The sequence below is a fragment of the Pelmatolapia mariae genome, linkage group LG13 (assembly GCF_036321145.2).
Source record: "Pelmatolapia mariae isolate MD_Pm_ZW linkage group LG13, Pm_UMD_F_2, whole genome shotgun sequence".
Lineage (NCBI taxonomy): Eukaryota > Metazoa > Chordata > Actinopteri > Cichliformes > Cichlidae > Pelmatolapia > Pelmatolapia mariae.
The window spans coordinates 10,898,694-10,913,922 of NC_086238.1; the positions used below are offsets into that span (position 1 = coordinate 10,898,694).

General features: G+C 40.1%; 1 protein-coding gene across 5 annotated transcripts; it reads right to left on the minus strand.

Moving 5' to 3' along the window:
• Positions 1-1,662: 1,662 nt before the first annotated feature.
• Positions 1,663-14,851, minus strand: zfand4 (zinc finger, AN1-type domain 4). Of its 5 annotated transcripts, XM_063491057.1 has the most exons (11): positions 14,518-14,851; positions 13,846-13,908; positions 13,029-13,334; positions 11,453-11,528; positions 10,687-10,754; positions 10,372-10,558; positions 9,869-10,010; positions 8,074-9,309; positions 7,568-7,622; positions 3,377-3,494; positions 1,663-2,729 (listed from the first exon to the last, which is right to left on the minus strand). In XM_063491057.1, exons 3-11 carry the CDS (start codon positions 13,210-13,212, stop codon positions 2,594-2,596), a joined length of 2,202 nt encoding a protein of 733 aa, XP_063347127.1. In that variant the 5' UTR covers positions 13,213-13,334; positions 13,846-13,908; positions 14,518-14,851; the 3' UTR covers positions 1,663-2,593. The 5 variants fall into 5 exon arrangements, with proteins under 5 accessions (XP_063347127.1, XP_063347125.1, XP_063347126.1 ...); XM_063491055.1 differs by lacking the exon at positions 13,846-13,908; XM_063491056.1 differs by having other exon boundaries at positions 13,029-13,908.
• Between the last annotated feature and the right edge of the window lie 378 nt (positions 14,852-15,229).

The following is a 15,229-nucleotide window of genomic DNA, read 5'->3' on the forward strand; positions in this document are numbered from 1 at the left end:
AACTACATTTTCATGTATTAGTTTCACCACTTTCACCAATCTACTCCCTCCTGTTGCTGCACTGATGAGTTTGAAATGAAATCAGCCTGATGCATTATTAGGTTATAAACTTCATCCTTTTTACTTTTTTAAAAGTACCTGCCCATCTCCAGGTTTAGGTGCATTTATCTGCCAGGAGAGAATAAGCAGTATATGCTGCACAGCCCAATTATAGCAGATCAAAGCCAGGCAACACGAAGGAGGAAAGTGGGGATGAAAACAGCGAGACGTGACTCAGGACAGGGTTTGTTTGCTTCACAGCAACAGCACCCAAAGTGGGAGTAAAGTGAATAATAAATAGAGCCCCCCACTTTTCATTCATTTCATCGGAGTGAATCACAAGCAAACAAAGACAACATATTTCTGTTCTGAGCAACATAAGAGTGTTCTCATATTTACTGACTGCTGAACTAGCCCCACTCCACAGGATTAACCTGTATTTCAGATGTGTGTGTGTGTAAAACTACAGCTCTCTCTCTGAGCATTGTTAATGGGTGGACATTTAAATATGTGATCAGAACGCTTTTAAGCAATTTGCTTTAATGTCTCAACCAGATCAGAAAGCTTCAAGCATATGATAAAAAATAAAAACTGTGCGGCAACAAAAAGACATTTAATTGTGTTTGTCTCTCAAAGTTTACATATACTCATCATGGGCATGGATGTCATGCTAATTCTGGGCTTTTAATGATTTCTTTTTTGCCACGGTGGAATGGTTGTACAGCATGCATGTTTAAAAGCTTTAAAAATAAGAACTGGGTCACCATCTTTTAATTTATTATGGATTTCCCTAGTCCACACATGGTCAAAAGTATACAGTGGTGCCAAAGCTCCTACAGTGTCTTTTAACTTGACAAGTCCAAGGCCTATCAACTTCTTGATGGTGATCATGACTGAGTACAACTGATAGTTTCTCTTTACCAGCATAAAAAGGGATATGTTTGACAGCAGTCATTGGACTCTCCAATACTAAGAACAATGGGAAAGTCCAAGAAACTCAGTGAAGATTTAAGAAGGAGAACCGTGGATTTAAAGTCGGGACAAACTGGGAAGGTCTCTTGAAGCCTTTTCTAAAGAACTGCAGATTCCAAGATCACCTTGTTGTAAGTGCAAGTTATTTGAATGTGTCACCACTTTATCAAGGTCTGGAAGAAAACCCAAACTGTCACCGTCAGATGAGAGAAAAAGATATTCAGGAACAACCCAGGAACCACCAAGGTTCAAGCTTGCCATGAACCGGTAACTTAGCTCATGAAGGCAAGCTTATACATTTACCGAGGTTTAAAAATGTTCAACTTGTCACTAAGGAGCTAGCTGAGGGTCTGACTCGGCAGGAGGGGTTATTTAATGACAAGAAACAGAAACCATTTCCCCTCATACTTCACAGCACCGTGATGAGGACTATTACTGGGAGAGAAAGGTCAAATATTCAGTCTGCAAATCTTGAGGAACTGAAACAGTGAAGCTTGAAGACACTGCGTGGAAATGACAAGAAGAGCTCCGGTAAGAGGGTGAAATAAGCATTTCCCTCAAGAAAACAAAGTCTTCTATCAGAATGATAATTTTAGACCAGCTGTTGGATTTCACCCAAACAAAAATGACGCACAGACAGAAACTTTCTGGAAAGAAACTTTATTAGATCAAACCCCTGTAGATACTTTACGAGCATTTAAAGTTTTTGAAACAGCTGAGCAATAAAAAAAGACTTACAAAAGATTTTTTTTTTTTTTTTTTTAAAATGGCAACCACCTCACTGTAGACACAAATACCATAACCAACACCCACTCCTAATACAGTTTACTCAATAGGCAAACAGATTACTGACATCCACACCTACACACTGCATACTTAACCCTATTTTTAAAAACCAACCTGTAATTTAAATAAATCATTAATAAATATTAAGTATTTTATCATTAGGTGGGTGTACGGTTCTCTTTTTAGGAAGATTTCATTAGTGATGCCGGTATGTATGTGCCCATGTAAGAAAGATATTTAAATGTGCAGAATACAAAAAAGTAATATTGAAGAGGACAACTAACAGTAAGACAAACACAGAAACGTACGCCACCTTTCCCTCACAAGGAAAGTCAAATATATAAATATCATAGTTCTAAAGTGCATCTCTCAAAGACTTGTCAAATGAAGTCGCCCCGATTAAAAAAACAACCCAACAAAAAAACCCAACAAAAGCCTAAAATAGGTATGTCTGAACGTGCAGCAGATATATTTAGCAAAAACTACCTACGTACATGCACAGATTTTTTTTAATGCAATGAAAAAAAAAGGCAACAGATAAAAAAAAAGGGGGGGAATACACTTTCACATTATCAAGAGGTGATAATTCTGTGCCGTTTCAGCCCACTGGTTTGTTCACACTTGGCTTTACAGAATATTTTATTTAAATTTTAGCAAACTTGGCTGATTAAAAAGAGCACACAGTGGTGTAAAAGTTCATTCTTTCCTTTACAAATTCATTTGCAGAATCGCTTCCATCCTGCAAGTTTTAAACTTCTTCACTCCTCATCCCCACGTCTGAGACAAGGTTGCAAGTTTAGATCTTAGGCAGCTTGGGAGCACTGATAAGGGGGTTGGTCTCTTGCAGAAAGCGCCGTCCGGCACCCTTGTAATCATAAGTGCAGTCATGTGTCTCTGCGTAGCGGTGAACTGCACAGAAGTTATGACCGCACCTGGAAGATTTAAATAGACATTCAAGTTTGTATGCAAAATATATATTTTTATAGTATATTCCTCTTGAGACTTGATAGTCGGTAAATTAAAAAACAAACAACAAAATCCCCCTTCAGCAGGCTGTTTGCTGTATAAATGTATAAATGCAAAGTCTAGATTTTCTTTCCTTAATAAACAGTTCCTTAAGTTTGGTTACACCTCTTCTGCCCTCCAATTTGATTAATTTATTAGCACTAACAGAGTAAATTGCATTACTCATTTAATCACAAAGGCTTACAGTTTGACTAAAGTGGTAGTTGGGAACATAACCACTTCAAGTGTTAAATGTTAAGAGATTACACAGTGTTGCATCAGATTCAGTGTGTACGCCCTGGACAAGGCCCGAGAGGGACAAGTAGTCCATATTAATGTGGTGAGGAGAAACTTTGATAAAGCTAATAACTTGTGACAGAACAAGCAGCGCACAGAGATGTGTTATCATTGGGGATATGGCAGTAGGACAAAACGACGAACAACGAAAAGACTGCTTTGTACTAAAAGGCTCGCTTCAAGGACGAGACTGACAAAACCGGGGGTGAGATGTGATTTAGAGGCAGACAGCAACTGTGTGGGTGAGCGCAGCTGGAAATGCGGCTGGTACTTGTACCTGCACTCATAGCTGGTGGCCAGGCCAGTCTTCTTGCCACAGAGGAAGCAGTGCTTTGAGCTCTTCTTCTTAGTGCCTGTGGGAGCCTTGACTGGAGGTAGGTGGTATTTTGGAGTGCCTGAGAGAAGAGGAAACACTATTTATTTACAAGACAGTTGCCAGAGACGAACGGCTGATCAGACAAAACAGTGCAAGCCAAAAGCGTATGGACCCATATTCATAAAGCTACGTTTGGCTGTTTGCTCGTCACAGTGGGTAACTCCACGTTTGATTTGGCAACTCCCAAAAGAGAATTTGTGCCTCCCGCTAGAATCAAACTACCAACCTTTTGCTTGCCAAGCAAATGCATTAACCACTAAACTACAGAGCCATTATGGACCTGTAATCATGTATGTTTAACAAAAAAAACCCAACAATAAAAAGCAAGAGTCAGTCTTCTTACATTGAACACATCAGCCTAACACAGACAGATCATTAACCCTAAAAGCCGTTCACATCTCCCATCCAGCTGAAGCCTCAAAACTGGTAGTTTTCCAAAATCTTATCAATAACCATCCCTTTCTCCACCGACTTGTATTTTCTTAGGTGACAGCTTATCTGCGCTTGTGGTTAATTATTGTTTGCAGAAGAAATTTCTAATCCTCCTTGCTGTCAATCTGGGTCTTAGATGTTTCATGCTCATATCTCCCATCATCCAGCAACAGCACTAAGGAACTGAGGTTCTCTTTGATGCTTACAAATCACTATCTTTTAAAAGGGAATATAATATACCCCTGTACTAAGAAACGAGTGCATAAAAAGATTATTCCAATATGGATTTCAATTTAATGTACAGGTATCACAAAAATCAAACAACAGGGCACATCATGATGGTATGTTTCCCAGCTTTTTTTTTTTTTTTTTTAATGTGTGCACAAAGCGCAACTGAATATCTTAGGCACATTTTTCACTTTTTGACAAATCACTTCCCTGTAATTTAGACCCTTTTAACCTTCCCTATACTTCAGATTTGCTCAGGTTAGATCCATCACAGCAGTCACAGAGGAATAAAAATGCTCGATCAACACAGGAGTCCCAAAAAAGAGGAAAAGAGCACTTCTCATCATTTAATGCTCTGGGGAATGTTGTGCTTCTCACTAAACTGCATCAGGCACATCAAGCAGCTGTTTTCATCAGCTGTCAAAAGGCAAAACACCTGTTGTGACATCACGAACTGGAGGGTGACCAAAAACGCAATATGTTTTTCAGTCTCAGAAAGCTCAGCCATCGGGTTTTTCTCTGACCCTTTTCCTGCCATTTAACTGAGTGCATAGAGTTATTTTCGTATCGTGTATTATTTCAGCAATGTCAGCCGGTAAAAACAAAAATCCCATTTGTGTTATTTTAACAAGAGTTTCTAAGCAAGTCTTCACAGTTATTTTAAGGTTGGTTTTAATAAAGTTTGCATTGTAAAAATTGTTAATGAGGGAAACCAGATGTGTTGTTGTAATTATAGTTTTAGGCAATAAAAAAAAAAAAAAGCAAACAGTCTGCATTTTTGCATCAAATATCTTTCTATGAAGAAACCCAGCATAAAATGCATGATTCATTTCCTTAGTCAGGAAACACTATTTTGTCAGCGTGTATCCGTGATAATCCTGTCTGTGGAAGCATTCAGCTCTGTGAGCCAAAGGGGATGTGGGAACATACAGATAAAACTGACGGCTCTGTGATCAAAGTACAGCAAGCTTGCCGTCAAGCAGGTTGGGGTATGGGATTGGATTTTTATTTGTTTTGTACGCTTTCTTCTGTATGCCATCATGTGTCTGCTACCAGACAGTGTTCAGCTACAGCCAGTGTCACTCACATTATCCACATTGTGTTTCTGTAGTAAGCCGAACTTCATATTGTTTACATTTAATTAAGTGTGTTCCCAATTCATTTTTCTAATCTTTATAGTGCTCACTTAATTCAGGGGAGCTGATATGTAAATTTGTGTGTACACAGCAGAGGGAGACTAGCATTTCTGATGTTCTGCCATAGATCAGTCACTGGTGTCAGAATAAAGGTTCCAGTGATTTAATGGATAACTGTAAGAGGTTTGTGGAAGTTGGTTTATCTGATACCTTCATAAATCAGAAGCGCATGCAAGGTGAAATGAGTTTTAATACACAGGCCCTATGTATTTTCTATATAATTATTTATAATTGGACAGTTGAGGCTCTACAACCAGATCAGTGATGTTCAGTAGCTTATCTAGCTCACAATCATTAGTAGATCACGATCCAATTTATAGGTTACCGTAATGTGTGAAGTATAGAAATTAATGACAATTAAAATTGCAGGAACAACAAATGTGACCTTGAGCATAACTCGGGTGCTCAAGCAAAACTGTCCCATTAGCTGATCTTTGTGTTCAAGTTTGATTAAATTCTGACCAATATTAAAGGAAGCAGAGTGATTCTTGTGAATTGTGTAGGGAGGGACAGACAGTAGAAGCCTCGTGCACTCATTGGTTCACTCATTTAGCTAAGGAGTAACAAATTAAAAACTTAATTTATTACTGGGAAATAATAGCGTCATAAGAGAAAGTGTTGCCATAACTTTACCAGCCTTGTTCTAAGGAAGACTCTGGAAAGCAGTTCAGGACACACACAACCTAAAGTGCACCTCTATAGTTCACTTGACTGACCAACTGCATATAACAAAATCTAGAGACCTTGCTGCAGGGGCTTGAGCTTGAGTATTGCTTAAACCAATTCCAGCCTGTCATTCAGCCCACTCCGTCTCTGCTTTCCTGCCTACTCTCTGCTATGTCCTGTCAAAGCTAAAATGACAAAAAACAACAACAAAAAAACTAAATTAACACTATAAAATCAAAAAGCTTTTCAATAATTACATTTTTTTTCTAAACAACCCCAAAATTTAAAAAATAAATAAATAAATTTGATTTCTCAGTTTAAGCGTAAACAACTGATTTTTTGCCATAGGAAAAGAAAAATAATCTCAAAATGAGCTTATAAAGGTTTTTTTCTTCAAAATCCCTGAATGATGTAAAGGACTGGTGAGAAAACAAGAGAACCCCTGAGCTGAATGCCAAGTACTATACTGTTTATAATGTGAGAATATCCTCCATTAGTACTGAGGTAGATGGTACAGGACTCCTCTTTTTACACTGAAGTGGAAGATAGATTTGCTTTTAAAGAAACCATGAAGGAGGCACTTGATAACTTTGAGGCAACACTTTAGGTGATAATATACAGAAACTATCCCTACTTTTTCAGATCCTGATTGAAGACATCAACATGGAAGGGTCAAACCCCAAAAAGATACAAAAACCCTACCCTATCCCTGGTAGAAACACACACACAATTTTGTACACAGTACTGTACAAAAGTCTTGAGCTGCCCCTCATTTCTTTTGCTAGGAAAATGGAAAAGAGACACAGCAGACATATAGTATGTCAGGCAAAAACAGATTGTCCAGTTCTAACAGCCTGAATTCTCTTAGGAAAGCTTTCTTGTAATTTATTTACATAGTCATCAGGACTCCAGGCTTCTTGAAGTACATTCAAAGCTCTGCTTTCCAGATGGTACTGCGTGGTGGATCAGAATCTGACAGTACTCTGTGTTCATAATTCCATCAATTATGACAAGATCCCCACCATTTGGGCCCAAACTATGCCTATGCTGCTAGTAATAAAGTGTCCAAAGATACAAATTAAAGTTGCTTTTTTGCGAAGTTGTCAGCTGTAAGTAGGCACAATACTGGTTCCTCATTAGGTGTCTTTTTTATGCTTCAATTATTCATAGGTCAGCTTTATGTGGTTCAATCCCCCACCTGTGATAATCATGCCCTCATTATTCAGTGTATTGGTCCGCATGTATTAATTCATATTTTCTTTTAACAGACCAAAGTAGCAACTACAAATAAGTCAGCATTTTGCTTGGAGAATTAAAATTCTTGTAGCGCTGACACAGTAGACACTAAGATCTTCTACTCAGCTACACTGTCTGTGTGTGACTGCGCCTTTAAAAGGACGCCATGTTAACTCACAACTGTTCATTTACAATCTATACCACCAGTGCATAGCAAATGATGTTGCACTTTGCTTCAAAATTCACAACTCAGATGTCCATTCAAACCACAACAATGCTAAAATTTCTTAAGCTGGTACTTCATAAACGCTAATGTCGTTTGCGTCTCCCTTACCTATAGTCCCAAATGAAGTCATGACTCCTCCAGCTGATGCAAGAGTGCTGGTGGTCTGAGGAAAGAGCAGAAATATTAAATGTTTTTTTAAGGGTGTAAAACTAAAACAACTGCAGCCTTCAACTTTTCAAAAAAAAATGTGATTTTCTAAAAATTGTTTTGAATGAACATAAAGCATAAAATGATGCCAGAGGTTATCAATAAATTGTGTCAGTTTTTCAAGCACAGTGGATCCATCTACATGGTTTACCATAGTCCCAGCACATGAAGGGATTAAAGGGATGTTCTAAAAGATATTCTTAGTTTGTTTTTTATAATTGCAATAGAAAAAGCTGCTGTCCTGAAAGTGTGACGTTCATAGCAAAAAACACTGAACCAAGACTTCAATGAGACTGGCTAACCACACAAATACTAAAAAAAATAAAATAAAAAATAAATCTTTTTAGGGTAACTCAATTCCACAATTTCAATCTTAGCAGCTAATGCTGACACTTATCTGTGCTCACCATGTAAGAAGCTGATGCTGGGGGTAATGGTGACATTTGCCTTATGTGATCATCCTGCAGAAGTCTGTCAGCAGGGATGGATGGCAGCCTGGAGCCACGGCTGCCCTGTCCTGAGGCAGTTGCAGGAGACAAAGCCAGTGCAAGTCCCACACTCTCTCCAATACGGTCCCTGCTGCTGCCGCTGCTGATGTCTAGAGCCCTTGTGGAAAGAGAAGCCAAGAGCTCCGAGCTATTGAGAGACCCCACTGGCTCCTTATATGCTTGGTTTGCCACCTTAGTGATGTTTCTTGCTTCCCTCTTAGAGATGAGCTCTAGCCTTTTGCCAGGTGACTCTACTTTAACACCACGAATGCGTGGTGGATGAGTTGACAAGGTGGCTGAAGGGTGAGGAGATGTGCTGCCTTGTTTCGCTGAGGATTGTGCTTGAAGATTAGGCTGTAAACAGGAAAGTGTGGACTCAAAAGGCTGAGACAACAGTCTAGCTGAAGGTGTCAGTGAGGTGGAGGCAGGTAATGGTGAGGGAGGGCTGATATGAAAGGATGTGCTAAGCTGTGTCCCATCAGCTCTGCTGGTGAGAGTTTCATTTGTCCCACGTGTCCAGGGACTAACGGGGGAGGGGGAATGTGGCAGTTGGTGCTGAGCCTCAACCTCGCGGGTCTGACAACCTCCCTCTGGCTGGGTGGACACATCCAGACTCAGAGGATCTGACAAGTCACCAAATGGAGATCCAGGTTGAGTTGGTGCTACAAGCCCAACAGTTTCGTCCAATACACCCAGCCCAAATGATTCCCCTACAGGTTCAACTGGGTCAAATGTGGCATCAGGTGGCCCCCTGGTACACAATGGAGGGAGCTGAGGGTATACGCAGTCCCTCATCAACCTAGTGCTGCCAATGTCCAACCGGGACACTTTAGGAGGTGGGCGGATCTTGGCAAAAGGTGGGCATGTCTCCCATGGCTCCTCCTCCTGAAGCATATAACAAGATGGGGAGGAGAAAGAGGGAGGGGGTCGTCTAGGGATAGGCAGATGGGCAGAGGTCGCAGCAGGAGAGGCCAGAGAAGGGTCTACGGATTCATGGTCTACAATTGGAGGTAGAGGGGCATTTGACTGCCAAGGCTGGTTGATCTGAGGGAGTGAGCGCAAGAGGCGATGATGGTGTCGAGTGTTGGAAGGTCCAAAAGAGCTGCCACAGGGATGGGGGCTGACAGGGGCCCGTGGTTTTACCTTTGCAGACTTCTACAGGACAGAGACATGGACAGAAATGAATAGACAGAGTTATATCAGATGATTATCTTAAGTGTATATTTACCCCTGTTGGAAAAAACCCCCATCATACTACTGACTAGACTTAAGATTATTGCGTAAATTTGATGAGTGCTAAAGAAAATGTAGGGCCAGCACAGCTGAATCTAACAAACCTCTACCCTCTTACTAACGAAGGGAAATTAGTGTTTGGTGCTTCATATTGGCTTCATGCAAAAATATCATTATCACTCTTTAAAATAATCAGAACTAATCAAAAGTGACTAGACTATTAGATGTAATTTGATTTTATTCCTTTCCTGATTAAAAAAAAAGATCAAAAAATTACAACACAAAATATTAAGCAGCAAAGACTGTGAAAGAGCATTACATCTTAATACAGAAAGCTCTGTACGCATAAGGCAAACACAGATAATGAATCCAAGGTTTATATATTCACTTCCGCATACAGGGTATCATGCCTCAGCCTGATAAAATATGTCAGACAAATGACAAAATGTCATTGATTTTCTTTGATCTCAAAGGTTCCTACCTTCTTGTTGAGGTTCATGTCCTCCATCTTGGCTTTGAGCAGCTTCATTTTGGTCATAGTGATGGAGTTCTCAAGGCTCTGCTGTGCAGCTGTAGAACTCTCTCCATCTTCTTCGGCATACACATTGAACACAGAGCCACCACTGGAAAACCCAATGAGGGAAGAGAAATAAAAAAAAAACCAACGACAACAAAAACACATTAGCAATACAGTGTCACAACATTTAATCGACACAAAAACAAGGGAAAAAAAGCCCATAAATTCAGCTGTAACGATCTACAGCTAAAACTAAATATCCTACAAAGTCTGTATAATTATACTTCACACATTGACACATTGAATTGTTTTTAAAAAGAAACGGAAACATTTCTGCTGTGGTTATTATCATGCATAATCATGTGACCATGAAGAGTACAAATTTCTAATCACAATCCAAATTGTGTGCATATTTACAGTATGTGGAAAGATCATATAAAATCAAAAATAAAACAAACTATGACAACCTCAGAGATTCAGATACGGGGGTCAGGGTACCATCTCCCCTGTCGACCACACGGAAGACATTTAGTTGGTCTCCCTCACGATAGACCACAAACGTGACCTGCTTGTTAGCCAGGTTTTTCTCCCAGCCTTCCTCCTTTGTGCTGTCCATCAGGTCAGCCACTTCTTTAACTGGATCCTCCATGGTTACTGACAAAAGAAGAGAGGGGGTTTAAACTGCAAAAAAACAAGACACTTTATGTAATTTAATAAAAACAAGGAAGCAGATTAAAACCAAAAGCATAAAAACACTGACTACAGTTTGTCAGTCTTCTTACCTCTCCTGGTGTTAATTGGGCCTCCTCTCATAGCTAAGACCAGTTTCAAAGTGCAGCCCTCTGCAATGCTGCAAACACAAATCAAATGATAATTAATACATAAACGCCATACCAGTAATATCAGTGCAAATATTATGAAAGAAAAGGAAATAATGCATGTACTTGGAGGGTAAAATGCTTTACTTCTGAAGCAGAGGCTCTGATTTAAAGTAAACAGCACTTCAAGGGACAGGATGTTTTCCAGATGAACTTAAGTACAGGAACGGGAATCCCACTGGAACATTTGGCGCATATGAGCAGATGTTTCATCGCCTACTCTACCCCTCTGCTTCACAAACTTAAAAAGCATGCTGCAGAGTGTGATAGGGGAGCCAAACGAGATCTCACCAGAGGCTGTTCATGTGGAAAATTAAGTGACAAGCATTCATAACAATACCACCATCTGCAGCCAGCAGAGCACTGAAGGATGAGTTCTGCATCTCATAAACTGACAAGAGTGGATAGGGCAAATTCTCCAAATATGCTGTTTGTCTCACCCAATGCCACATATCTGGCTCATCTACAGCATGCTGAAGTGAATTATAAGTGAGTCACCACCACAGCAGGAAGGCTTTTAATGTGCACCTCCAAATGACACTAAATGTTCACAGAAAATTTTTTAAATGCTTCCTGTCTGTAACTGCTCTAACAAGCTCCCCTGTATTTGTGATTTTGCCTTGACAGCAGTGCTCTGAAGGACACAAAGGGTCAGGAAGAACAGTTTTACCCGTAGTCATGTAGGCAATGTTCATCGTCCAGCTCCAAATTGTTCCAGATAAGGTGTTGCTGGGCAACGGGGATACCTTTACAGTCAGAGAGAAGGCAGGAGAGAAAACAACCAAAGTTGACAAGGACCTGTTCATATTTGATAGACAAAGTTCAATTACCTGACAGACATGCTCCAATCACAAGCAATCGCACATGACTAAAGATGATTAATGTCTGCCCCCTAAAGACAAAACTAAGCAATCACAGAAGCAATGACGACTAAAACATGGAGGCAAATAAAAACAATCTATTTATGAGCTACAATGTCAGCTTATGTTGTATCTAAAACTATTGGATACGTGTCTAAATTGAAACATTATTCCAAGTGGGACCAAAATAATAAAACTCCAGTACAAGACTGACAGGCTACTGAATACAAAGGATCTCTAGAGGTAATGCTTGGAATAAGAAGCAGTGTATGAGTAGGAAGCTCTCAGGAAGCTCTTTGTGCCCACAATCAGTGAACTCACTGCCCCGGTGCTGGAGGTGAGCCAGCGTTAGTGAGCAAGCAGTGGTCTCTTCATTGCAGAGTGATATGCTCAATCACAAACACGCAGGCCTGGCTGACAGACCTCATCACACGCAGAGGGCTTTCTGACCACAAATGAAAAATAGCAGGGAGGAATGCAAATACTCAAGGTCAGCTTGATGCTTTACTAAGCAACCTTAAATTTTTGGGGGGAGTTTAAAAAAAAGATTTCTATGTATTTGTATAAATGGAAACAAACAGTTATGTCCTAATACAATCCATGTGGCCAAATTCTTTCTAACACAGAACAGATTTTCTCTGTCCATTTTTGGTGTCTCTGCCATTTCTCTTGAGACAAGCCAGCAGATTTGTTGTGGTAATGATAACATAAGGAAAATTCAGCAAACACACTGACCTTTTCACATAGTTTTGAATGTCACAGGAAAGTGTATCTACAAACTGTAGATTAGTTTGGCGATGTGACTCAGCAAGCTCATCGCTTTTGCTCTCATTTTGTACAAACAACTGGAACAATAGCAATGCTCTGGGTCAGAGCGACCGTAAGTTTAACAAGTACCCAATGCTGGATCATGAGGCATGGGATTTTAATTAGGACAGATCGTTCCCGATTTATTTTTTCCAATTTCATCCATGGGGATAATTCAGATTTCAAATTAAACCGTACAACCCCAATCAAGATTAATCAGGTCATACAGTAATAAATATTGCAAAAACGCAGTGTAAACTTGAGTTTGATACTTTTCCCCCCACTTATTTTTAAGCTTCATTACACTCGATAACAATCTGTAATTTAAGTCAACAATACAAACAACTAGAAAATTATAGAGTATCCAGTATTGTGTAACTCTGTCTCTACAGATTAATGCAGCACACCTCAGAAAAACCTGACTAATACGATGGCAAAATGTATGTCAAAGGTTTTACAATAATCTGTACATCCAATTTTTTTTCCAATCAGTGCAATAATATGTGTTGTAAGATAACAAACCTACCCTGAAGTGCAAACTACCGCAACATACAAACTAAACATTAGCGAGCTCCGTACCTTCCAATCGCTGGATCTTCGCTTTGACTGAAATGACAGCCTCAAAGGGCAACACACGCAGCTCAAAACAGGTCCCTGTCAGTGTCTCTATGAAGAGCTCCATAGTGTCATAGAAAGGGAGCTTATATTGAAATGCTCCCACGCTATCGTCATTGAAGAAGGGAGGCTCCTTCCTGTCGGTCATCTTGGCAGAGTGGGAGAATGACTTTAGGAAGGTGGTGAAATGGTGGGGCTGCCCCCAGATGAGGGAGAGAGAGATTGCTCAGTGGCCTCACAACTGTCGCACATCATGCAAGATGACCACATCTGTGAGGAAAGAAACAACAAGTTAACATCACAATGTAAAACAGAATAGCATAGCCTTTTATTGTCATTGTATATGTACAACAGAAGTGTGGAAAAACCTTCATTTAATCAACACCAACTTAGAAGTAGAAGCACTGGCACTTACTATTTGGTTGAGCATTCACAGTCAAGCATCAAGGTCATTTTTGTCTACACGTGCATGTTGTACCATTTTTTTTTCTTGCTTTAATGATTGGGATGTTTATTTAATGATGGACAACTGGTAGTATACAAATTTACATCAGCCATTACTGCACGTGTAATGAAAAACTGTCCTAATTGCGAAACTGCATTGTTGTGTTTGTAATTATTTAGCAACTGTTTTAAGATAAAGGATGTTATTAGTATCAGGAGACACATGCAACCTTCTCATAAAATATTGAGGACATCATTAAAAGGGCCTGGCCAAAATTCAAGAAGATCAGATGTGTTACATAAGCCTATTATTGGTATGAGGTGTCCTGTGACTGACCACAGCCTTTGACAGCACAGCTCTTCGGTCACATGACTCAAAGAGCATCATCCAGGATAGAACCTGTGTGAGATGAGTTTTATTAAGAGAAACAGACAAAGGGGGGGAGAAGGGACAAAGACCAGCAATATATGTATATTTGTCATTTTCGTTTCGATTGAACTGATTCAAAACGTACTATAACCAGATTGCCATTTGAACGTAACACGTCATCTTCACTTGAGACCCTACAGGCGTCTATCTGCTGGTAACCAGTGGAGCCCAAATAAATTGCATAAAAACTGAATATGAATAGTCTAGTCTAAGAAATTTCGGTAAACGAGGCCTCTGGTGTACTCTTTCAGACATTAGGGAGTTTCTAAAACAACCCATTCGCTAAAGGAACCTGTTAGGTTGCAGTTTTAAAGACAAAGACATCTACACATCGCCTTCAGCCATATCCAACTGTATACAAAAGACCACAAACCCACAGAAGCAGCCACGGGCCATGTAGGAAGACATGAACTCGGTTAGCTAGCTGCCTGACAACGGAGATGGATGGTTTCAGTACAATTCCAGAAGCTAACATTAACAAGCAAAGGTCATACGGGCCGTTTTAACGCCCCGCAGTTTTTTTTTCCCAATACGGCGTAAACATGAATGACGTTCGCAGTATTGATCAAACCCGCTTACCAGTATCTGCTGCAATAACACGGTCGGAAGCCCGTCTAGCCGACGCTGCTAACGGTAGCTTTCGTTGCCATGTTAGCCAACAACTCAAACAATGGCTTTCTGAACCGCTGGCTAGCAGACTGCTAGGCTACTTTCACGGGCTTCAGTTCTGTCCGTCCATCGTCGAGGCCACCGTTACATTCAAAATTAAGCAGCACCTCATCGTGTTAAACCATGAAAACGACACACGGAACAAACCGTCGACCCGTATCTGTCGCCGCGGCCCTCGGTTGGCGACATACCTGCCAAAGACGGAGAACAACACCTTTCCGACTTCCCTTGACTGACAGACAAAGGGACCAATTGACGAACGACGAGGTGGGCGGGACAACGAATCATTGCGAACAAAACCAAATTCTTTCACTTTACACAGCATGAATACATGAAGCCCTTAAACAAAGCGTACAGTTTATGTACTGCAATCGGTTTATCCATCAGACCTGACTTAAAACCTTTAAAATATTTATTTAGATCACTAGTATTATTTTTCAAGTTTCTAAATAAATAAGTGCATTTAAAATCATTCATCATCGTATGTATGTGTTTATCTAAAAGTGTACCAATTTGTATATTTCTATGTCACCAAGCACTTCTAATACTACAGAAAAGGCTGCTATGTCAAGCACAGAATTTGGTATCACGAGTTAAAGCTTAATTTTTTAATTCAATCAAG

Bases quoted from the DNA above. Each gene is read 5' to 3' on its own strand.
- zfand4 (XM_063491055.1), bottom strand. From the start codon at position 13,212: ATGACCGACAGGAAGGAGCCTCCCTTCTTCAATGACGATAGCGTGGGA. The intron at 10,755-11,452 runs GTAAAACTGTTC...TTGTGTTTGCAG, and splicing joins CATTGCCTACATGACTACGG to CATTGCAGAGGGCTGCACTT. The intron at 2,730-3,376 runs GTACAAGTACCA...TAAATCTTCCAG, and splicing joins GCCACCAGCTATGAGTGCAG to GTGCGGTCATAACTTCTGTG.